Source organism: Schistocerca americana, chromosome 2 (genome assembly GCF_021461395.2).
Source record: "Schistocerca americana isolate TAMUIC-IGC-003095 chromosome 2, iqSchAmer2.1, whole genome shotgun sequence".
NCBI lineage: Eukaryota > Metazoa > Arthropoda > Insecta > Orthoptera > Acrididae > Schistocerca > Schistocerca americana.
In genome coordinates, this window is record NC_060120.1 from 472,400,510 (window position 1) to 472,426,445 (window position 25,936).

Consider the following 25,936-nt stretch of genomic DNA (forward strand, 5'->3'; position numbering starts at 1 on the left):
AGTGTATTTACTTTTGGGAAATGATATGTCACGCCACTCGTTGCAATGCATGAGCCATGTATGTAACATGTGCTAAGTCTGGAAAAATACGTCAAGCAATCCCCACTTTCAACATGCGTGGAAGGGCATCTGTTTACATCAGTATGATCCCTTCTTTCACACCATCTGGCCATAATACCCCAAGTCCATCGTTAATGAATCTAGCAATTATTTGTTGCCTCCAAAGGTTTACAGTAAGTTTAATAGGGTTTAGATGCAGTCTCAGAGACTTAACTTTCCCAGAATTAGATTGGCAGTGAAATGGCATAGAGCATTGTCATCTCATCAGCAGATTTCCATCTGGGTGATTTGCCAATGTCAGCCTGTTTTTTATGTCAACATGGCAAGAATCCAGGAAATTCTTTCAGAGATTGGACTCATCGGGAATGTTGCGATTGTGGTATTTCTGTAAGACATGTTTAAATTCAGGTACCTGGAGAAGTTTGTTCCAGGGTATGTTCCTTGCAATCAGTGCAAAACACTGTTTTTTGTAAAATTCACTGTTAGTTGATGTTGGCTATCCATGCACGTGTGTAAGTAGAACCTGTTTCTTTGAAGAAATCAGTTGTTTATTCCTAATATGTAGATTGCTTTGTAAATGTTCAGTTTGAGATTTCATTGGACGTCCTATATGTTTACCACTAGTTTGGTAGATGACTATTTTACCATCAGTGGTTTGAGTGCTTGCAATATAAATCCTTGTGCTCAGCTTTGATGACAATGAAGACACAGCTGCTGCTGTAATTAAGTACAACTGACTTTGACACATTGTGAAGTGTCTGAGAACAAGAGAGAAAAATGTTTAAAACTAGTCATTGTTGTCCACTTTGAATCTGTGCAATTTAGCTTTGTGTGTAATGTGATTGATGACAGTATGAGAAATGAAGTAATAAAACTTACATTTTTTTTTTGCTTTCTTGCTATGTAATGAAAATGTATGGGACTTACAAAAATGTATAATTATTCCATAATAACATTAAAATATGAAAAGCTATGTAGTATAGTGTAAAATACGTGTTATATCTCAAAGTATGTAAAAATATGTGATTTAAAGTTTAGAAGAAGGGTCCTTTTGGTGTAATTTGTTGAGGTTTAAGTTTTTTTGTATCGCTACATATAAAGGAACAGAATGTATTAGTGGCTAAATCCGGGCTGTAATAACCACATTTGGTTTTATTATTTCTTCCCCTCCCTTTCTGTTTCTCCTTGCTGTAAGTAACAATGAGTCATTTGCTGTTGTAGAAACCACATGGGAGTTTATCTTGCCATTCCAGAAGCATCATTTTATTCTTGCAGGGGTATTTTCTTTCATGTTTTCTCAGACACTGAACTCTGGATAGTTCATTTAATTGACCTGAAGTGTTCATACAAGATGCACATTCTGATTCAACAGTTCTTCAGCTGATGCAACACGCATATAAAAGTTGCCGGTTTACAAATAATAAACTTATTGTGATGTAGTCTTTCTGATATTAGCCAGCAATTGAAGAACTGTTCTCTCAGAAAATTCAACTCTGGATGGATGAATCAATGACTACTGTTACAGTCCCAATATAGGGTATCAAATAGTAAATATAACAGTTTGGCGAACCTGAAATTACATAAATTCTGAGTCTATATTTTGTTGGTATCTAAGGATTGTACATTTTTAATAGCACACGATCTTTGAATGATAGTGTAGATTCATTAGAAACTAAATACTTAGATGCTCTACAAATTTTGAGAAACATACCAGACAAGTATCACACACATTTTTCACTTTACTCAAACATGAGAGAACCTGAGTGTTGACACATGTAGCACACTCTAAATTAGAAACATGAACTGCCCAGAAAGTTTGCACAAGTTGTCTGCTATGAAAACAGTCTAAAAAGAAGGCAGGTGATTGTAACCATTCTCTTGAAAAGTCCTGCAAGTTTTTGGTCTCCAATCCCACCACACACAATGTTGTGGAAGTGCTGCTACTTCCCTACTTCCACTGTAACATACCTGTTCATTTCATGCTATTTGTTGAAATAGATCCTCAGTAAAAATTAACTGAAAAAAAAAAACAAAACAAAACAAAAAAACTGTCTGACGATGACAGAACTTTACTAGTTTATGTGATAAAATCACACTTTGAAACGTCAAAAGGAAAATGTGTGATTACATAGGCATGGTCCCACCACATTTGCCATGAGCCCTCTGTTGCGTCACAAGAACTGGAGACATTTTCACTGTTTTCATTGTCATTTTCACTTGACTATTTTTTACAAATGACTCCCTGTCATTATCAAAATCACTGTCACTCTCAATTTCACTTGGAGATTCCTCTGAAGGCTCTACAATTCCTTCCTCAGATAGGAGTGTACGTCAAGAACTACCATTTTGCACCCGTTAACATGCTCATTATAATTACAAAAATTTTCTCGACACAATGGCTGCATTTTGACACAGAGTTACGAAGGTTTCCCTAGATGGCAGTACTGTGCAGCATTGGTGCTTAACAGAATCAAATGTGAGAGTAGAATGTATTAGAGCTACAAAAAGTCAGGTCAAATGAAACCCTGACATTGGAGAACAAAGTTCACAGTGTTGAGTGGTAGTTACTGTTGGAGTGGAAAGCATTAAACTAATGTTAATAGTGGCATAGCTTAAAACATTGTCAGCATTTGATTGTAACTGTACCACAGTTGTGATATGTTTTGCAATGTATATTTTCCATATGTCTAGTATCTTACATGCTATCAGAAGCCCACATAGTTATTTGTGTGAATATAGTCATCACAATGTTTAGGACAGTAGTTCAAAGATAATTGGTGGTTAATGTTTGAAAGGACTCTGGTTCATCTCATTTGGCTATCAACAACTTGATCTGGTTGAAAATTGTTTCTTAAGACTTCAGTTGTTTACTGTTACTCCACAATAAACATACACGGGAGGGGAAAAAAGTCAGTGTGTAGAATGAAAATTGAGAGGACCAATAAATGGATCTTCTGCAGAGTCTTCTTTTCTTTAGGACGTGTGATATACAGGAATATAAATTGCATATGAGAAACTGATAACATTATAGTCAGACTTCTTAGTTGACATTCCATAAGTGTGTCAGGAATTTTAAAAGGACGTTGGAGAAAATGGTGTAAATTGTGGTCATGTAAGTAGTGAGCCATAACTTCTTAAACACAGACTTTACAAAACATCAGCAAGCAATTTCATTAATTGTACTGGTCTTCAAATCAAAACCTTTGGTCTTACATAAGTCTTACATTTCATGGACACAGTCGGATTTTTGTTTCAGTTTCTTGTGGTGAATTATTTTGTATCTGTTTTTCTAGTTTTTGAAATATATTTGAAAGTTATGATGAATACATCCAGAATTTATCAAAAACCCAAAACCATTACTAGACAGGTTACATATATATCCTATACAGTATGCAAGCAGTATATCTTAACTTTAAATCATAAAGCTTGCTATATAGGACCCTAAGAATGGTATTTCTAAAAGATAGCAGTTGGCAATGACTGATGCTGATGATTACATAGGATGGTAGACCCAATGAGAGAATTGCATTCCATAGTCATAGTAATTATGACATTGCTTGTCTGTATGTAGATGGCAATAATGAAACACATTTCTGCGTAAAACAGAGCAGAATGTGATGTTCAATTTCAGCTGTGTTATGTCCCAAGCTAACCAGTGCCTCAGAAACTGGGTCGTCTTCCAAAAGATGTGCTAAAAGTGTGTGACAATTATCATTGTATTTAAATATCATTACTGCTCATTTCAGTTAAGCTGTACTGTTAGGTTACAACCTAGCCACAACCTTGCAAACTCCTACATAAGCCAGGAAAAATTTTGTGGCATGTACAACTTGATAATGTTTCCCCCCAAATCAGTTGTTGCACTTTCTTTACAAAAGAATATTTCAACAATACTGATGCAGTTCATAAATTATTTGTAAGAGGTGACATGTTTGGAATGTTTCAGATTTAGTTTTTTAGAATAGGTGCTACCATAGCCACGGTTTATCATTGCCAACCAAATACTTCATTCAGTAATGTAACTACAAATAGTGCTGCACTGTTATACAAGGTCTGTTCAAAAAATTACAGAACTTTGTCCACAAAATTTTTCTAAGCTTACCTTTTACTTACTGTGCATGGTCTCCTTCGAAATACTCTTATCCACAATTGATACACTGCTCCCAGTGCCATTTCTATTTCTGGAAGAATTCTTGGTATGCCTCCTGCTGGGTTATGCAAAATGCTGTCTGTGAATTTTCTTTTATCTCGCCTGTTGTTGCAAATCTTCATCCTTTCACAGGGGTTTTCATTGTTGGAACTAAATAAAGTAGGCAGTGGCCAGGTCTGGAGAATACGGAGGATGAGGCAGCACAGTGATTTCATATTTTGTGCAATAGTTACACACCGTCAGGAATGAATGTGTGGGTGCATTTTTGTGATGCAAGCGCCATGAATTGTTTCGCCACACTTCAGGCCATTTCCTTCACACAGGCATCGCAACACGTCCTGATTGTATCATTGCTTAATAGTTAGTCCCTGTGGCATGAATTCATGATGAACTAATCCTTCAAAGTCAAAGGAAACTATCAGCGTGGCTTTGATATTTGACATGAGAGTGGTTCTTGGTCGTGGAGAACCCTTCCAAATCCATTGTGAAGATTGAACCTTGGTCTCAACATAAAAGTAGACCCATGTCTCATCATCAGTTATGATTCTTTTAAGGAGCATCTTGTTCTCGTTTGAATGATCCAAAAGTTCTTCACAGATTGTGAGGTGAAGGTCTTTGTGGTCTTGACTCATGAGCCTTGGCATGAATTTGGTGGCAACACAATATGCTCAAAGATGCTTTGTCAGGATTTTGTGACATGATCCAACTGAAATGTTATATTCTTCTGCACTCTCTCTCTCTCTTATAGTCAGTCTTTGATTGGCGCACACAATTTTGGTGATGTTCCTGACAGGAATGTCTTTGGTAGATGCGAAGGGCATCCTAAATGAGGCTCACCTTTAACTTCCATCCGGCCATTTTTAAACCCTTGTGAACCATTCTTAACACTGAGTACGGCTTAAGCACTCATCTCCGTAGGCTTCCTGCATTATTTGGTGTGCCTCTATAAAGGTTTTCTCGAGTTTGATGCAAAATTTTACAAAGGTTTGTCGCTCCTCTAATTCTGCCATCTCGAAATTCGCAAACTGTGCGACACAACATTCTACTCAATACAGCACTGAACAACAACTAACAGATATACGACACTGCAGTGATGTGAAATTACGAATGTTCTGGAATTTTTTGAACAACTCTCATATTGACTGTTAAGTTCACTGTGTTAGGAGATAAACACAAATGACATCAATTTTTAGTGTGATATGGTTTGCAGCAGGGATAAATTTTTATATGATTTGGTGATGCCTTCAGCTGCCATTCTCTTCATTTCATGTACAATTTCTTCCTTAGGCCATTTTCGAGTTTTCTGGAATGGAAGCATTATATATTGAATACATTAGTGACACTTGTGATTTTAACATAGATATACTAGGCACTTTGTAAATTAAGTTATGGATGATTTTTTTAGTAGTATATGATACATGTACGTCCTTGCTCCGAGGACTGCCTGTAATGCGGGAGCAAGTTACTTTTACTTTCGATCATGATTGTTTTACAGAAGTTTAATTACCCTACATAAGCCCTTATTTTCAATTATATTTAATTATCGTTTATCATTTGGTGTAAATATGACTGTGTAATTTCTTTAGAGTAACCTATAATTATTTATTCTCTTGTTATGGGAGCACATTATTTTTGAAGAGTTGTTACAAAGATCCTATATATAAAATCGATCACAGTACTCTAATGAAACAGTACTGAAAACTATGAGAGTCGAGTATAAAGTCCTTTATGGTTGCGTGATGTTTCACATTACAGTAATATTTATTGATGAGTGTAGTGATAATTTTACATTCTATGGTTCTGTAATGCTTTGTTGTAGAAGTGGTAAAAAGTTGTATAAGAATTTCCCATTTCACAGACCTTTTTGCTCATTTAAAACTGTCTGACTGACGTTTTAGATGAGTGTAAATTTCAATTTCTTCAGTAACATCCATGATTTTTCCTTTCTGTAACTTATGTGATATTTCAAGGGATTCATCTATATTATGTATTTTGTGGTTGGTGCCTTTTAACTGTCCAGCAAAGGTGGGTGGGTTATTTGCCACTTATTGTCTTGTGTCCTTTAAATCTCATGCTAACTTGTTTGTCCAGTATAAAATTTTGAACATTTTTCAGTTAACTTTGTAGATTCCTGATTGCGAAAATGGCTCTGATTTCCGTAGTATGTCTCCCAATAATCGTTGTAGATTGTTAGTGTTTCTGTAACTAGTGCATAATTTTGTATTTTTGAAACATTGAGTAATTTTGTCAGAAGCAATACTTATAAATGGTTGTACAAGAACCTTGTTTTTCTGTGCTCTGTATGTGTGCCCCTCTGGTTAAAGTTATTTCATCAGTTCCTTAATTCCTTAAAGAATTTTTGTAAAGAAATTAAATACAGTCATAGTTACACCAGTGATGAATGATAATCAAATATAATTGAGAACAAAGGCATATGTGGGTTAATTAATAAATTTATGTAAAATAATTATAATTTTCCTAGTGCTAAGTACATTAAAACAAGGACCTTGTACGTAAAAGGCTTGCAACAACTGCACAAAAGTAATGTGCTTCTAAAATAGCAAAAAATCTCTCTAATTTTTTGTAAGAGCATTACATGCGGTCGTAGGAGCAAGGACATGTATGGCATAATATACTTCTGAAGAATCATCCATGAAATAAATTATAATGTGCCTAGTTGTCTTGTTCTTATGTCAAAATCACAAGTATCACTAATGTATCCAGTGTATAAATCAAAACTGCTGCACCAGCCTTTAGCTTACCTGCTGACCTAAATATTTTGAGATTAAAAAAATTAAAATTCTTATTTTTCATTTAAACAACTTTGTACAAATTAATGCTCAGTATGCTCATAAGATGGACAAACAGCCATATAAAACCATAGCTCTAGTAGTGTGAAATTATTATTTTGGATAAACCACAAATCCCTTTGAATCATCAGCTTTCTTAGTAGGCCTTTCAAAAATTAATTGTATTGCTTTCAGCAGACAGCTTCACAACAAGAGATGTGCTGCAGCCACTATAAAAACAAAAACAGTCTTTTGCTGCTGCAACAGTGTGGATATTTGCTTTGGGCTGGTTTGGTTTGGCCCTTTGTCTTGTGACTGCATGAGATTCATACAAAAAGCCGAGAACATTTGTTAACGTAAAGTCCAGCACAATTTTTTCTTCATTGTGTCCTAATAAGAACCATGCACATTTGATGTCTGTGTGCAGGAAATTTTCCATTGAACATCAGTAAATCAGTGACGTCATGTAGCTGTCTATCCTGCATGGCAGAGGTGTATCAGCAGAAAATTCCCTTGGATAAACAATAAAATTAGAGAGATAAATTGTCTGGTCTGCACTTAGCGTCAGAAGGCAAAATTTCAGTGCTGCATCTGTTGAGAGGAAAAGAGAGAAACAAAGGTGAAAGGAAGCTGTCGGAGCAGGAGGTCAAAAATAGTCTACTCTCTCTAATGCACCTCTGTCCTTTCATTATTCTTTCCCCTTCAAACTCACAACAGGTGGGCCTTTATCATTCTGGGTTCTGACTGATCTGCCCCTTTTCTAACTATCCTCTATATATCCTTTTGTCCCTCAGGAAAGAATGAATAGTTCCAAACGCTGGGAAATGTTTTTCAGCTTTGATTGTATCTGTCGCCAGTACTGGAATTTTGCCTTTGGAAGCTAATGGGTTGTCATTGTGTGTCTTTGTAATTGATTGCTATATGGATGAAGTTAAACTATATCCAGATATTAATATCAATAAGTGAATTTATTTACTTGAGACAAACATTATTAAAATATAAGGGTGGTCTGAATAGTTCTCACCTGTGCCCTTGGACCAGAGTGCTTCTTGCCCCAACCTTAATCCCGGCCTGTTTGTGTGTAATGACTCCTTACTCATTTTATTTTAACTTTGTAATTTCGTGTATTTGTCATTGAATATGAGGAGTAGGCATACAGATTTTCTTAGCTGTGAGTGTGAATTAAGTTTTTAAAATGTATTTATTACTAGCAAACACGGCAGTGCTTCACAATTGCTAAATTCGTTTGGAAATTGGATATATGTCCTGATCTCCTCCCCCCCCCCCCCCCCAGAATATATCCATCTCTTTCTCCTCCCCGCTCCCCCCCCCCCCCCTTCACGTTGTCCACCTCCTCCTCCTCCTCCTCCTCCTCCTCCTCCTTCAGAGGTTTGCAGCTAGTACATATAGAACAATGAAATTATTGATCTTGCAGGTGAAAGTACGAGAAGCCACAAGCAATGATCCATGGGGTCCCAGTTCAACACTTATGTCAGAAATTGCTGACCTAACCTACAATGTTGTTGCATTTACGGAAATCATGCAGATGATATGGAAAAGGCTTAATGACCATGGGCGCAATTGGAGGCATGTGTACAAAGCACTTGTACTTTTGGAGTATTTGATTAAAACTGGAACGGAAAAGGTATGTATTTCTGTAAAATTAATGTACATAGAAGATTCAAACATAATATTTTGTAAAGACCTAATATTTTGTAACAATTTAAAAATTTACCACTGAGAATTGTGGATGGGATACAAACAGTTATCGCGTGCTGGATCATGATCAGAAGTGTGTGTGTGTGTGTGTGGGGGGGGGGGGGGGGGGCATGTGTGGGCATGCGTGGGCATGCGTGTGGGGCTTATATGTGCCTGTTTACTACTCTGGTATTTATAGCAAAAGTGAATGATGGTGTGTCTTGAACTACTGTATCTACATGAGAGGCCAGTGCATTCCATTGCATACTGGCTGCCATTTGTCATTAAAACAAAGGAAAAAGTCAGTCACTCTTAAAGTATCCTAGTTTGTTTGTTAGGTTGTTAATTTCAGTCATACTGAACATAAGTGACCAAATCACAATCCTCAAAACCCTTTTATCACAATGAGTATCTTAATGTAACCCAGATGTTTCTTGGACCAAAGTATGTAAATGATAATTGAAAATTTATTAATACAGTTCATTGACCTTGTTTTTATGGTATTCTGTTGGTCCTTTTATTACTCTTCATTAAGAACGAGAGTATGTTTATGTTCATTTAATTCAGGCAGTATTTCTTGCAAGTGTTGTACTGAGTGCCACGTGTATAAAATGCCGCTGGGAAAGTTCATTCTCATTTGCAGTTGTGTGGATCCATTTACAATAAATCATTGTTGAACGACGCAGTAAGGGTGGCCCAACACTTGTCAGTTATGTTTGGTCAGTATTTACATGATCTTGATTTATCTGTTAATGTAAATAGTTTTAAGAGCTTGATATGAGGGTGGTTTGAAAAGTCCTCAGAAAGGAATAGAAAAAAAGTAATTACATCATTGAAACTTTTTTATTTTTCAAAGTAGTCTCCTTGTAGATTAATTCACTTCGTCCAATGATCTTCCAGTGCATTGATCCCATTTCAAAAATGAGTTTCCTCCAGGTCTGCAAAATAGTTGTCAACTCTATCAATTTTTCGTTTGAAGTGAATCTTCGTCCACCAAGAAAAATTTGTTAGTTTTGGGAAGAGATGGAAGTCTGACGGAGCTATATCAATTGAATAAGGCAGATGTGGTAACAATTCATACCTTAGTTCGTGTAATTTTGCCATGGTGATGGCACATGTGTGGGTGCGCATTGTCCAGCATCAAGAGCCATGGTCCCCATCTTACAGATAATTTTTTCATTTCTAATTCTTCAGTTAAAATGTGATACACCCATTCACATAACATCTGGCAAGCTTGAGCAATTTCACACACTTTCAATCGGTAATCCTTCATGACCATTTTGTGCACTTTTGCAATGATTTCTGGAGTAGTGACACCTCTTGGCTGACCACTGCGTGGACCATCTAAGTTTAAATTCATTTGTCCACTTGGCAACAGTTGAATATGAAGGAGGAGAGTCCCCTGAACTTTTCAAACCATCTTTGTAATTTTCCATCTTTCCAAATCACTATAGGGGAACAAGAAGTCATCACCACACTTCAAAGACCACTGATGTGACACATGTTTACGGGCACCAGTCCAATGAATTACACGTGAAAAACGCGTTGCGCTAGCGTTGACCTCTCATGGTGATCCTAAGAACTTTTCAAACCACCTTCGTAATTAAAGTCTTTAAATTTCACTGTCACTCGGATTTAAATCTGTTGTTAAGAAGTAGTAAAGGAAGAAAGTTGTTCTTTTACATTCTCCAATTTAGGTGCGAACTGTAGTGTAATGTAATTCTCAAGGAGTATATCAATTCAAAGTAATGAAAAATTTAGTACTTCTGGAATGCACTTTGTTACTGGTATTTATTTTTTGCACTGTTAGTAAGTTTTTCTTATATGATTACTAGCTTCAGGCTGAGCCCATCATTAGATGGTAGCATTGACTACTTTGCAAGTTTCACATTTGTGTCTTCCTGAGAAGCCCTCCTTTACATATTATAGGACAGAGGATTGATTTTCTTTTGTAATTCGTACTGATCAATGAACTGAACTAAAAACCCTTTCAGTTCAGTTCTTTTATCATTGTAATCCCCGCCCCATCTGAGATTGGAGCCTGGACACTCAAGGGTGGAGTCAGGTGCTCTACCCAATAGACCACCATGGCACTATCAAAGTAAATTCACATTCAGTCTTCTAAATGTGAACAAGCATCATTAATCTGTAGTTACTGACTGCATTCTGCAATTATTTGAAGTTGGAGGATACAAGAGCAAACATTAACCCCCAAACAGGTGCACCGATTTTCGCAACACCAGTGGACATGTACTTTGTACACTTCTAAGGAATAGCTGTCTTTATATTAGCAAGGTAAACATATGAGCAAAGTTACAGTTTAATCTTAGTTTGATTAAACAACAGTAAATTAAACTTAAATTTTTGAACCATTTGATTGTATCACTCTGTTGCCACGTACAAGTGTTACTCCACAATAATGACCTCCTCAGAATGTTAAAAAGCATAGTTGCACCAGATCACTGCCAAAAACTTATTAGATTACTAATTATCTCATAGACAACTGCCTAGTTGTGGGATTGTGTTGCTAGCTCACAGTCTGGCATTGGACTAAATGTTTTCCATAGCAACATAACCAGATATAGTCTGTCTGAAAATTGGAAAGCAAGAAGAAATCTGTCATGCAGCATAGTACAATGTGCTATGTTAAACATAGATAGTTTTTGTCTGCACTTCTTTTTTGAGTTATTTAGTAAGTGAACAACCTGGGCAGGTAATCAGCAAGTCTTCTTAGTGAGGCAAGTTAAGGGATAAAAATTCCAAATCACAAGAATGCCAACACATTGCAGAGAATGGTAGCTGGTATTAAGGATCATTCAGTCATTTCTGTGTGATTTATGCTTTTGTTAAAGAGAATGTACAAAAAGAAAGGTTACATAAAATCGAGAGCCGTAATCAAAGTGCCGCAATCTGTACAAAAATTATAATTGCTGCAATAGCTCATATTGGGAAAGAACGGCAAAATAAATTACATGGTTTAGTAGAATGGCAAAATAAATTACATTGTTGATCAGAATAAAAAAGAATGGAAAGAATATTTATAAGAATTGGTTTTTATCGATAGTTTCGACAAATTTGTCAGCATACAAACACTGGAGGGCTTTATTATTATTATTATTATTATTATTATTGTTATTTCTCTTTCCTGTCTCAGACGTTATGTCTGGTTAAAAATGGAAGGTGACGCGGACCTTAATCAAACGTGACTTCCTTTTAACTGTACGGTATACGTTACATTGCATTTAGGAACTTTCGGGTAGTTGAACAGATTTCTGTAGTTGTATACATAAGTTTGGATGTAGCTGTATTGCATTGATGTACTGATGGATATTGTATGGTATGACTCCTGTAGTAGATAGTATAATTGGTATAATGTCAACTTTATCCTGATGCCACATGTCCTTGACTTCCTCAGCCAGTTGGATGTATTTTTCTATTTTTTCTTCTGTATATTTGTTGTATTGGGTATGGATATTTCGATTAGTTGTGTTAATTTCTTCTTTTTATTGGTGAGTATGATGTCAGGTTTGTTATGTGGTGTTGTTTTATCTGTTATAATGGTTCTGTTCCAGTATAATTTGTATTCATCGTTCTCCAGTACGTTTTGTGGTGCATACTTGTATGTGAGAACATGTTGTTTTATAAGTTTATGTTGTAAGGCAAGCTGTTGATGTATTATTTTTGCTACATTGTCATGTCTTCTGGGGTATTCTGTATTTGCTGGTATTGTACATCCGCTTGTGATGTGATCTACTGTTTCTATTTGTTGTTTGCAAAGTCTGCATTTATCTGTTGTGGTATTGGGATCTTTAATAATATGCTTGCTGTAATATCTGGTGTTTATTGTTTGATCCTGTATTGCAATCATGAATCCTTCCATCTCACTGTATATATTGCCTTTTCTTAGCCATGTGTTGGATGCGTCTTGATCGATGTGTGGCTGTGTTAGATGATACGGGTGCTTGCCATGTAGTGCCTTCTTTTTCCAATTTACTTTCTTCATATCTGTTGATGTTATGTGATCTAAAGGGTTGTAGAAGTGGTTATGAAATTGCAGTGGTGTAGCCGATGTATTTATATGAGTGATTGCTTTGTGTATTTTGCTAGTTTCAGCCCATTCTATAAAGAATGTTCTTAAATTGTCTACCTGTCCACAATGTAGGTTTTTTATGTCGATAAATCCCCTTCCTCCTTCCTTTCTGCTTAATGTGAATCTTTCTGTTGCTGAATGTATGTGATGTATTCTATATTTGTGGCATTGTGATCGTGTAAGTGTATTGACTGCTTCTAGGTCTGTGTTACTCCATTTCACTACTCCAAATGAGTAGGTCAATATTGGTATGGCATAAGTATTTATAGCTTTTGTCTTGTTTCTTGCTGTCAATTCTGTTTTCAGTATTTTTGTTAGTCTTTGTCTATATTTTTCTTTTAGTTCTTCTTTAATATTCGTATGATCTATTCCTATTTTTTGTCTGTATCCTAGATATTTATAGGCATCTGTTTTTTCCATCGCTTCTATGGAGTCACTGTGGTTATTCAATATGTAATCTTCTTGTTTAGTGTGTTTTCCCTTGACTATGCTAATTTTCTTACATTTGTCTGTTCCGAAAGCCATATTTATATCATTGCTGAATACTTCTGTTATCTTTAGTAATTGGTTGAGTTGTTGATTGGTTGCTGCCAGTAGTTTTAGATCATCCATGTATAGCAAATGTGTGATTTTGTGTGGGTATGTTCCAGTAATATTGTATCCATAATTTGTATTATTTAGCATGTAGAATAGTGGGTTCAGAGCAATGCAGAACCAGAAAGACTTAATGAGTCTCCTTGGTATATTCCACGCTTAACCTGTATTGGCTGTGATATGATATTATTTGAATTTGTTTGGATATTAAGTGTGGTTTTCCAATTTTTCATTACTATGTTTAGGAACTGTATCAATTTAGGATCTACTTTGTATATTTCCAATATTTGTAGTTACCATGAGTGGGGTACACTATCAAAAGCTTTTCGGTAATCAATGTGTGCGTAGTGTAGCGACCTTTGTTTAGTTTTAGCTTGGTATGTCACCTCTGGATCTATTATCAGTTGCTCTTTACGTCCTCGTGCTCCTTTGCAACAGCCTTTTTGTTCTTCGTTTATAATTTTGTTCTGTGTTGTATGTGTCATTAATTTCTGTGTAATGACTGAAGTTAATATTTTGTATATTGTTGGTAGGCATGTTATGGGGCGATATTTTGCTGGGTTTGCTGTGTCTGCTTGATCTTCAGGTTTCAGAAAAGTTATTCAATGTGTAAGTGTATCAGGGAATGTGTATGGGTCTGCAATGTAACTGTTAAATAATTTATGATATAAATTAATAGGGAAACATTCCACGTGGGAAAAATATATCTAAAAACAATGATGATGTGACTTACCAAACGAAAGCGCTGGCACGCCGATAGACACACAAACAAACACTAACATACACACAAAATTCAAGCTTTCGCAACAAACTGTTGCCTCATCAGGAAAGAGGGAAGGAGAGGGAAAGATGAAAGGATGTGGGTTTTAAGGGAGAGAGTAAGGAGTCATTCCAATCCCGGGAGCGGAAGGACTTACCTTGTTGTTGTTGTTGTGGTCTTCAGTCCTGAGACTGGTTTGATGCAGCTCTCCATGCTACTCTATCCTGTGCAAGCTTTTTCATCTCCCAGTACCTATTGCAACCTACATCCTTCTGAATCTGCTTAGTGTATTCATCTCTTGGTCTTCCTCTACGATTTTTACCCTCCACGCTGCCCTCCAACACTAAATTGGTGATCCCTTGATGCCTCAGAACATGTCCTACCAACCGATCCCTTCTTCTGGTCAAGTTGTGCCACAAACTTCTCTTCTCCCCAATCCTATTCAATACTTCCTCATTAGTTATGTGATCTACCCATCTAATCTTCAGCATTCTTCTGTAGCACCACATTTCGAAAGCTTCTATTCTCTTCTTGTCCAAACTATTTATCGTCCATGTTTCACTTCCATACATGGCTACACTCCATACAAATACTTTCAGAAATGACTTCCTGACACTTAAATCAATACTGGATGTTAACAAATTTCTCTTCTTCAGAAACGCTTTCCTTGCCATTGCCAGTCTACATTTTATATCCTCTCTACTTCGACCATCATTAGTTATTTTGCTCCCCAAATAGCAAAACTCCTTTACTACTTTAAGTGTCTCATTTCCTAATCTAATTCCCTCAGCATCACCCGACTTAATTAGACTACATTCCATTATCCTTGTTTTGCTTTTGTTGATGTTCATCTTATATCCTCCTTTCAAGACACTGTCCATTCCATTCAACTGCTCTTCCAAGTCCTTTGCTGTCTCTGACAGAATTACAATGTCATCGGCGAACCTCAAAGTTTTTATTTCTTCTCCATGAATTTTAATACCTACCCCGAATTTTTCTTTTGTTTCCTTTACTGCTTGCTCAATATACAGATTGAACAACATCGGGGAGAGGCTACAACCCTGTCTTACTCCCTTCCCAACCACTGCTTCCCTTTCATGTCCCTCGACTCTTATAACTGCCATCTGGTTTCTGTACAAATTGTAAATAGCCTTTTGCTCCCTGTATTTTACCCCTGCCACCTTCAGAATTTGAAAGAGAATATTCCAGTCAACATTGTCAAAAGCTTTCTCTAAGTCTACAAATGCTAGAAACGTAGGTTTGCCTTTCCTTAATCTTTCTTCTAAGATAAGTCGTAAGGTCAGTATTGCCTCACGTGTTCCAGTGTTTCTACGGAATCCAAACTGATCTTCCCCGAGGTTGGCTTCTACTAGTTTTTCCATTCGTCTGTAAAGAATTCGTGTTAGTATTTTGCAGCTGTGGCTTATTAAACTGATTGTTCGGTAATTTTCACATCTGTCAACACCTGCTTTCTTTGGGATTGGAATTATTATATTCTTCTTGAAGTCTGAGGGTATTTCGCCTGTTTCATACATCTTGCTCACCAGATGGTAGAGTTTTGTCAGGACTGGCTCTCCCACGGCCGTCAGTAGTTCCAATGGAATATTGTCTACTCCGGGGGCCTTGTTTCGACTCAGGTCTTTCAGTGCTCTGTCAAACTCTTCACGCAGTATCGTATCTCCCATTTCATCTTCATCTACATCCTCTTCCATTTCCATAGTATTGTCCTCAAGTACATCGCCCTTGTATAGACCCTCTATATACTCCTTCCACCTTTCTGCTTTCCCTTCTTTGCTTAGAACTGGGTTTCCATCTGAGCTCTTGATATTCATACAAGTCGTTCTCTTATCTCCAAAGGTCTCTTTAATTTTCCTGTAGGCGGTATCTATCTTACCCCTAGTGAGATAGGCCTCTACATCCTTACATTTGTCCTCTAGCCATCCCTGTTTAGCCATTTTGCACTTCCTGTCGATCTCGTTTTTGAGACGTTTGTATTCCTTTTTGCCTGTTTCACTTACCGCATTTTTATATTTTCTCCTTTCATCAATTAAATTCAATATTTCTTCTGTTACCCAACGATTTCTACTAGCCCTCGTCTTTTTACCTACTTGATCCTCTGCTGCCTTCACTACTTCATCCCTCAGAGCTACACATTCTTCTTCTACTGTATTTATTTCCCCTATTCCTGTCAATTGCTCCCTTATGCTCTCCCTGAATCTCTGTACAACCTCTGGTTCTTTCAGTTTATCCAGGTCCCATCTCCTTAAATTCCCACCTTTTTGCAGTTTCTTCAGTTTTAATCTACAGGTCATAACCAATAGATTGTGGTCAGAGTCCACATCTGCCCCTGGAAATGTCTTACAATTTAAAACCTGGTTCCTAAATCTCTGTCTTACCATTATATAATCTATCTGATACCTTTTAGTATCTCCAGGGTTCTTCCATGTATACAACCTTCTTTCATGATTCTTAAACCAAGTGTTAGTTATGATTATGTTGTGCTCTGTGCAAAATTCTACCAGGCGGCTTCCTCTTTCATTTCTGTCCCCCAATCCATATTCACCTACTATGTTTCCTTCTCTCCCTTTTCCTACACTCGAATTCCAGTCACCCATGACTATTAAATTTTCGTCTCCCTTCACAATCTGAATAATTTCTTTTATTTCATCATACATTTCTTCAATTTCTTCGTCATCTGCAGAGCTAGTTGGCATATAAACTTGTACTACTGTAGTAGGTGTGGGCTTCGTATCTATCTTGGCCACAATAATGCGTTCACTATGCTGTTTGTAGTAGCTTACCCGCATTCCTATTTTCCTATTCATTATTAAACCTACTCCTGCATTACCCCTATTTGATTTTGTGTTTATAACCCTGTAGTCACCTGACTTACCTTAGGGGGAAAAAAGGACGGGTATACACTCGCGCGCACGCGCACACACACACGTATCCATCCACACATATACAGACACAAGCAGACGTATTAAATAATTTAGTTAGATGTGAATGTGTTGAGGTGAATTTCTTTAGCCAGAAATTTGCTATTTTATCTTTTCCAGGGGCTTTCCATTTGTGAGTAGAATTAATTGCTTGGGTGACTTCATGTTGCAAAATTATCACTTCAGGCATTTGTGGTATCATCTTGTATGTATCTGTTTCTGCTTGTATCCACCGTGCATGCCTGTTATGTTGTACCGGGTTTGACCATATGTTGCTCCAGAAGTGTTCCATGTCTGTTATGTTTGGTGGATTGTCTATTTTAATGTGTGTGTTATCTATTGTCTGGTAAAATTTCTTTTGGTTTGTGTTGAATGTTTGGTTTTGTTTCCTTCTATTTTTCACTTTTTTTTGTATCTTCTAAGTCGTTTGGCCAATCCTTGTAATTTCTGCTTCTTTTCATCTAATTGCTCTGTCGCTTCTTGTTGTGAGATTTTACCTAGCCTTTTTCGTTTTTTCTGACATTTCATTTCTTATAAATTGTGTTAGCTGTCCGATGTCTTTTCTCAGTTTTTCTATTCCGATCTGTAGCCTGTGTTGCCATGCTGGTTTTGTGGGTTTCTTCTGTGTGTTGGTTGGTTCTGATCTCTGCCTAGTGTGTATATTTAGTGTAGTGAGTGCTCCTATATAAACCAGTAGTTGTAACTCTTCCATAGTTGTGTTTTCATTTATTTTGTTGTGTATGATTGTGTTGATAGTTGTTATTGTTGTTTCGACTTGTGGGTTATTTGGTGGTCTATGCAAGAATGGTCTAATGTCTGTATTTGTGTCTTTGTATTCTATATATGTCAACTGAAATTTGTCTTTTATATCTAACATGTGTGTCACTTCGTGTTCTATTTGTGCTTGTTCTGGTGGCTGTCTTAAGATTTCGTTTTCCTCTGATTGTTTAATTGATGCATGTTGTTCTTTGTTTGTTTGCTGTGGGATGTTTGAGTCCATTACTGTATTTTCTTCTTCTTCTGATTGCACATTATTTTGTTTCAGTATTTGTTGTACTTGTTGTTTGATGTTTTCTAATTCTGACTGGGGTATACTGTTATTGTTGATTATTACATGGATCTGATCAGCTAGTCGTTGTTCTGTTAAAAATTTTAATTCTGGATATCTGGTAATAAATGTTGTGTATACTTGTGATCTGTATCCAGTTGTGTTGGTTCCTAGGTTTGTTGCTTGGTAATAACAGAACATGAGGTGTCGATTAACTTCATCTGACCATCTCATCCTCTGTCTTTGTTTTCCTTCTAGGGTGGTTGCAGGAAGCATATCCTGCAAAACACCTCTATTTGGATTTAAATCATTTTCCAGTTGGCTAGCAGTGTCGTTACCATTGTGGGCGGGCATAGGGTTCAAGCGTCGTCCCCGACCATGACGGTGCTTGTCCGAGGCTTCTTTAGTTCTGTCCTGAACTAACTAATCACACTAAAAGGGGGGTTAGCCCTATTAGTGGTTTGTTCTTTTTATTATTATTTCCTTCACTTTCTCAGACGTTAAGTCCGGTTAAAAATGGAGTGATGCGGACCTTGATCAAGCGTCACTTTCTTTTAACTGTACGGTATGTGTTATATTGCATTTAGGAACTTTCGGGTAATTGAACATGTATCAATAATTACGGATTTCTGTAGTTGTATATATATGTTTGGATGTAGCTGTATTGCATTGATGTACTGGTGGATATTGTGTGGTATGACTCCTGTAGTTGATAGTATAATTGGTATGATGTCAACTTTATCCTGATGCCACATGTCTTTGACTTCCTCAGCCAGTTAGATGTATTTTTCAATTTTTTCTCCTGTTTTCTTTTGTATATTTGTTGTATTGGGTATGGATATTTCGATTAGTTGTGTTAATTTCTTCTTTTTATTGGTGAGTATGATGTCAGGTTTGTTATGTGGTGTTGTTTTATCTGTTATAATGGTTCTGTTCCAGTATAATTTGTATTCATCATTCTCCAGTACATTTTGTGGTGCATACTTGTATGTGGGAACATGTTGTTTTATAAGTTTATGTTGTAAGGCAAGCTGTTGATGTATTATTTTTGCGACATTGTCATGTCTTCTGGGGTATTCTGTATTTGCTAGTATTGTACATCCGCTTGTGATGTGATCTGCTGTTTCTATTTGTTGTTTACAAAGTCTGCATTTATCCATTGTGGTATTGGGATCTTTAATAATATGCTTGCTGTAATACCTGGTGTTTGTTTGATCCTGTATTGCAATCATGAATCCTTCTGTCTCACTGTATATATTGCCTTTTCTTAGCCATGTGTTGGATGCGTCTTGATCGATGTGTGGCTGTGTTAGATGATACGGGTGCTTGCCATGAAGTGTTTTCTTTTTCCAATTTACTTTCTTCGTATCTGTTGATGTTATGTGATCTAAAGGGTTGTAGAAGTGGTTATGAAATTGCAGTGGTGTAGCCGATGTATTTATATGAGTGATTTGCCTTGTGTATTTTGCTAGTTTCTGCTCATTCTATAAAGAATTTTCTTAAATTGTCTACCTGTCCATAATGTAGGTTTTTTATGTCGATAAATCCCCTTCCTCCTTCCTTTCTGCTTAATGTGAATCTTTCTGTTGCTGAATGTATGTGATGTATTCTATATTTGTGGCATTGTGATCGTGTAAGTGTATTGAGTGCTTCTAGGTCTGCGTTACTCAATTTCACTACTCCAAATGAGTAGGTCAATATTGGTATGGCATAAGTATTTATAGCTTTTGTCTTGTTTCTTGCTGTCAATTCTGTTTTCAGTATTTTTGTTTGTCTTTGTCTATATTTTTCTTTAATTCTTCTTTAATATTTGTATTATCTATACCTATTTTTTGTCTGTATCCTAGATATTTATAGGCATCCGTTTTTTCCATCGCTTCTATGCAGTCGCTGTGGTTATCCAATATGTAATCTTCTTGTTTAGTGTGTTTTCCCTTGACTATGCTAATTTTCTTACATTTGTCTGTTCCGAAAGCCATATTTATATCATTGCTGAATACTTCTGTTATCTTTAGTAATTGGTTGAATTGTTGATTTGTTGCTGCCAGTAGTTTTAGATCATCCATGTATAGCAAATGTGTGATTTTGTGTGGGTATGGTCCAGTAATATTGTATCCACAATTTGTATTATTTAGCATGTTGGACAGTGGGTTCAGAGCAAGACAGAACCAGAAAGGACTTAATGAGTCTCCTTGGTATATTCCACGCTTAATCTGTATTGGCTGTGATGTGATATTATTTGAATTTGTTTGGATATTAAGTGTGGTTTTCCAATTTTTCATTACTATGTTTAGGAACTGTATCAATTTAGGATCTACTTTGTATATTTCCAATATTTGTAGTAACCATGAGTGGGGTACACTATCAAAAGCTTTTTGGTAATCAATGTATGCGTAGTGTAGCGACCTTTGTTTAGTTTTAGCTTGATATGTCACCTCTGCATCTATTATCAGTTGCTCTTTACATCCTCGTGCTCCTTTGCAACAGCCTTTTTGTTCTTCATTTATAATTTTGTTCTGTGTTGTATGTGTCATTAATTTCTGTTTAATGACTGAAGTTAATATTTTGTATATTGTTGGTAGGCATGTTATGGGGCGATATTTTGCTGGGTTTGCTGTGTCTGCTTGATCTTCAGGTTTCAGAAAAGTTATTCCATGTGTAAGTGTATCAGGGAATGTGTATGGGTCTGCAGTGTAACTGTTAAATAATTTAGTTATTATTATTGTTACTATTACTATTACTATTATTATTATGTTACATGTTAATAAAAGAATAGTGCCAACATTCCATAAACTGCTTGTTATTGTAAAACAGAGATCCACCAGATATGTTTTTCTTTGTACACTGTATTGTCTCTGACGTCTCCAACTTAAAAAGTAGGTTATGGGTGGACTCGTGACCCTATTTTGGAACAGCCTCTTTGTGTTTTGTGCCCTAGCTGAGTAAGAATGGTGGGTTGTTGAGTAGTCACCTACCAGTTTGCTGGCAAGCTGTAAGAAATATAATAAACATCTGTGCTGTTAAAGTGAACTGATTGACTCTCTCAGGAAGGTGGATACAGTGATAAGACACTGGACCCACATTTGCAAGGACAGTGGTCCAAAACCCCCTTTGGTTATCCAGACTTAGGATTTTTGTGCTTTCTATAATCCACCTAAGGCAAGTGCTGGTTCTTCTGAAAATGATGCAGTTTTCAAAATAACTTGAAAAAAATTGTCTTTCAAGAACAGATTATTTCAGAGCATTGTTACATATGAAACAGGATTTGTTTGTAGCTGAATCTATACCCCTTACATTTTATAATTGAAAAGTTCGTGGTTTGTGTAGTTGCTTGTAGCACATTTTTCTTTTATTTAAAGTCATTGTTTATTATCAAGTGGAAGTTTTAATTAACAAAGTATTGTTTGATTTTCTTAAAGTAAAAGTTGCTTATGTTACCTGTAATTACTTATCACATGAGAAATAAAATTTGATGGAGAGATGCTTTGCCTTATCATTAAATTAAAAAAAATTATATACACTTATACTGTCCAGTCTCTAAAAATAAAAAGGTATATTCTTTGCTGTTTGATAGAATGTAAATTAAAAGTAAAAATAATATTGGTACTATGAAAATTTGATTTGGACACTGAATCTTGTGAAGACAATACTAGATGAATGTGATATATATTCAGCTGGTACAACTTTGCTGAAGTAGTCGGAATGTTGTGTAGTTAATGACTCCCAGCATATATTTTGGCCTTAAAAGGTGGTTCTCTGGGCTTTCCTTTTTTTTTCTTTTTCCTTTTTTTCTTTTGAGGATTGTGTTATGCTTCAGGAAATTGATGTCCAGCCACTACTGATCCTAGTAAGTGTAAAAAAAGTTGAAGAGGGTCAGTCCATAAAGTCCATTTTCAGTAAAATTCTTTCATTGAGAGAAGACTGAAATGACATAAGGAAATGATATATATGCAGATGCTGAAGTAAATGGAAAAATAGTCCCAGTGCCTTTATCAGGAATAAGGCAATATACTGTATATTGTTAAGTACTAACTGAGAACTGAAATAAAGGATATACATTCAGAACTAAAGTAGACTGCATAGTCAGCAAAAGCAAAATAAGTAGGACATTTCCATTTCCACCATTGTCTCAGATTTTTTTTAAATTTTGTGTTCAGGCTTGCTAATCAATTAGTGGATTATATACAAAACACTATCACAAATTGTAGTGCTTTGTGAGTAGGAACCTCTTAAGTGAATGGTGACAGAATGTGATAACATTTTTAAAAAAAAGTAGGGGTAAAGTTTGAAATCTGACTTTACAGTGAATGACAGTGGTAAATTTACATAATGTGGTAAGATGGTTGAACAGTTTCGGCATGGTGTGTGTTTGGAAAGTTTTATTAATCCATGTCTGTATTTTATTTTATTAATCCATGTCTGTATTTTATTTTATTAGTGTGATTGTCATTTGTAAATGGATTACAGCATGATCTTAGTAAACAATCACATTTTCCTGGCCAAATGAACATATGAAAAAGACAAATTGTAGATTTTTCACTGAACCTCAGGCCAGACTGACTCCACAGTTCCTTTTGTTTACAAGAAAAATCTCTGAACATTTTGCAGCCTTTTGCTGGAATTCCAGGCTAGCGAATAGAAACTTTAACCATCTGATTAATCAAAAGTACACCCTGGCAGCTCTTTCCACTTGCTAAATGTCTCAATTTTTTCAGAGTAATGCAGTGAAAAGTCTACATCTACATCAATACTCTGCAAATCACATTTAAGTGCCTGACAGAGGGTTCATCGAACCACCTTCACAATTCTCTATTATTCCAATCTCGTATAGCCCGCGGAAAGAATGAACACCTATATCTTTCCGTACGAGCTCTGATTTCCCTTATTTTATCGTGGTGATCGTTCCGCCCGATGTAGGTCGGTGTCAACAAAATATTTTCGTGTTTGGAGGAGAAAGTTGGTGCTTGGAATTTCGTGAGAAGATTCCGTCACAACGAAAAACGCCTTTCTTTTAAAGATTTCCAGTCCTTATCCTGTATCATTTCTGTGACACACACTCCCGTATTTCACAATAATACAAAATGTGCTGCCTTTCTTTGAACTTTTTCGATGTACTCTGTCATTCCTACCTGGGAAGGATCCCACGCCGCGCAGCAGTATTCTAAAAGAGGACGGACAAGTGCAGTGTATGCTGTCTCCTTAGTAGGTCTGTTACATTTTCTAAGTGTCCTGCCAATAAAACACAGCCTTTGGTTAGCCTTCCCCACAACATTTTCTATGTGTTCCTTCCAATTTAAGTTGTTCATAATTGTAATACTTAGGTATTAGATTAGACTGATTTATCATGTTACCGAAGTTTGAGTTCCTTTTAGCACTCATGTGGATGACCTCACACTTTTCATTATTTAGGGTCAACTGCCACTTTTTGCACCTGCAGAAATAAAATTTGATAAAAAGAGAAATTAATTACTTTTTTTCTTTCACCATACAGTACTAAAAAGTGAAAAAAGAAACAAGTAAACCTTACATTTGTTTTCATTCAGGACACACTGAATTTGTGCATGCATGTGCTACTACTTTGGTACAAATTTTGTGAACATAAAACATGAGCTCCAGAATAGTGATTTGTATGAGAAATTAACTGGATGGTTACAGGCCATCAGGGGGAGAAAAAAAACAGTTGTGGAAATTTCATATTTTGTAGAGAGAGAAGTGCTCTTTCAAGTGGTGGGTAATGCAAGTATGTATCACACACCCTTTTCAAGATGCAATGCTTTAAAAGTCAATTATTTTTGCAGCATATATTTTTTGGCCAACTTCATTTCCAAATATCTCAAACTATAAATCAAAAAGATATAAAACATGCAGGTAAATAAAGTTAAGCAAATGACCTAAAACTTACAAAACCTGCACAATGTGAACTGTTCAAAACAGTCTGCCCAGCTTTATAATTTTACCACTGTTATACACTGAAATGCAGCTCTTCAAAATGTTAGAAATGTTTGCTAGTAGTTTTATTAAAAAATATTGAAAATACATAAAAATGACTGGTGATCTAAGAAATGAAAAGCCTTATGTAGCTGGTTTTCAGTGTTAAGAGACTTGTAATCACATATTAAAATATGTTGGCTAGAAATTTGTGTATATTTCTGTGGTCACTAATCAAACTAGCAAACACAATTTGAGCAAAATCGGAGACATTAAAGTGAGGAAAATATCGAAGGCTGGATAATTACTGAACATGAAATAATCCAAAAGATGCAAGTGATGGGAATAATGTGCCAAAGAGTGGGTGAGGAAAGGTACAAGAAGTTTCCAACCAGAATGTTTATTTCAAAGATGCATGCACTCTCACATTGAAACATTAGTTTCTCTCCAAAGATAGCATGCATCTAACCATGATGCTCCACTACTATGTGTCTGGAATGATTTTTTTCCTACATCCCAATGCAATTCACCTCCACTTGTCATTCCATATAGCAGCCTTTGAGTTCCTTGCTTCCAACTTTCTCTCATCCCTTCTTTCTCGCTTCTGTTCAAGTTTATGCATTTGAATTCTGCTGAATCTGGTTTCATTCGTTCACTGAAAGTGAACGTACTGATCGAGAAAAGGTCCACTGTAGTTATACAGTACTGTAGAGAGACTAGGGGGGTATATCATCATCTTGCACAAATCCTTCGCTTAAAATGCCATATCAGCAGTCTCCATTGAACTTGGAGATCCATGCAGAGTCTAAAATTCTATCTCCACTCTTCCAGTCCATGTGAGAACAAGACCTGTGATTAAGAAGGTAGAGTTATATTTGCAAGGAGCAGTTTTCATATCACTTTCCAACCATTCAGACTAAGATTTTCTGTGAAATACATAAAGTGCACAAGTCAGCGTGGTGTTGGACTTCTGCCATCATGCCTGGTTATAATTTACTCTTTACATTTATCCTCTCTTTCTCTTCTACATTCCTTTTTGCAGTGCCTTTCTTTCGTTATTATGCACTATGTTTCTTTCCTTTCCCATATTTCTTGCACACTTAGGGATGTTGGGAGTTTGTTCTATTTACGTTTCCATTGATGTGACCGTCTGAATATCATATCATTTATTCTGGCTTTGAATATTAGATTTTAACTTATTGTTACAGATTCACTATTTTTTTGTATCTTGTGTGTCTCTTTTATTCAGGCTTCCATTCAACACCCATATGTGTGTTTCTCTTTTCTATTGGCCATCTTTATTCCAATAAATGAAGTGAGAAATAGTCTGAAAGCTAAAGGTTTAGCTGTTTTCATCTTTCAGTTAAATAAAAATTGCACCAGATGCTTAAAAAAAAGTGTGCATTCCTTTCATGTCATCCGTTTCAGCTGTGAGCAGTTCATGCTATTTAACTGAAATCCAAAGTTCTTTGATTTCAGGTAGCACAGCAGTGCAAGGAGAACATCTTTGCTATTCAAACACTAAAAGATTTCCAGTATTTTGAGGACAATAAAGACCAAGGAATGAGTGTTAGAGGAAAAGCGAAACAATTAGTTGAACTGCTCAAGGATGATGAACGCTTACGAAATGAAAGAGCAAGAGCTCTAAAGGCTAAAGAACGTTTTGCGCAAGCAGCTTCTGGATTTGGAAGTGATGGAATGGTGAGTCAGTGCAGCAGTGTGTGTGTGTGTGTGTGTGTGTGTGTGTGTGTGTGTGTGTGTTTTCCTTGCTTTGTTGCATGTCATTAATCCTTCTCCATTCTGTTTTCACACATTCTGTACTCTTTGTAATCAATTGAAATATTTCAGTGTCATAAAAGTTGTTGCTTTCAAAGGAGTGT

At 36.2% G+C, this 25,936-nt stretch overlaps 1 protein-coding gene across 7 annotated transcripts in view; it reads left to right on the forward strand.

Moving 5' to 3' along the window:
• Positions 1–25,936, forward strand: part of LOC124596599 (epsin-1) — a 168,550-nt gene that overhangs the window by 37,792 nt on the left and 104,822 nt on the right. For all 7 annotated transcript variants that reach the window (XM_047135795.1, XM_047135801.1, XM_047135800.1 and 4 more), the window contains exons 4-5: positions 8,435–8,644; positions 25,536–25,757. In XM_047135795.1, coding sequence (XP_046991751.1) covers positions 8,435–8,644; positions 25,536–25,757 — 432 coding nt within the window. The remainder of the gene's footprint in view (positions 1–8,434; positions 8,645–25,535; positions 25,758–25,936) is intronic.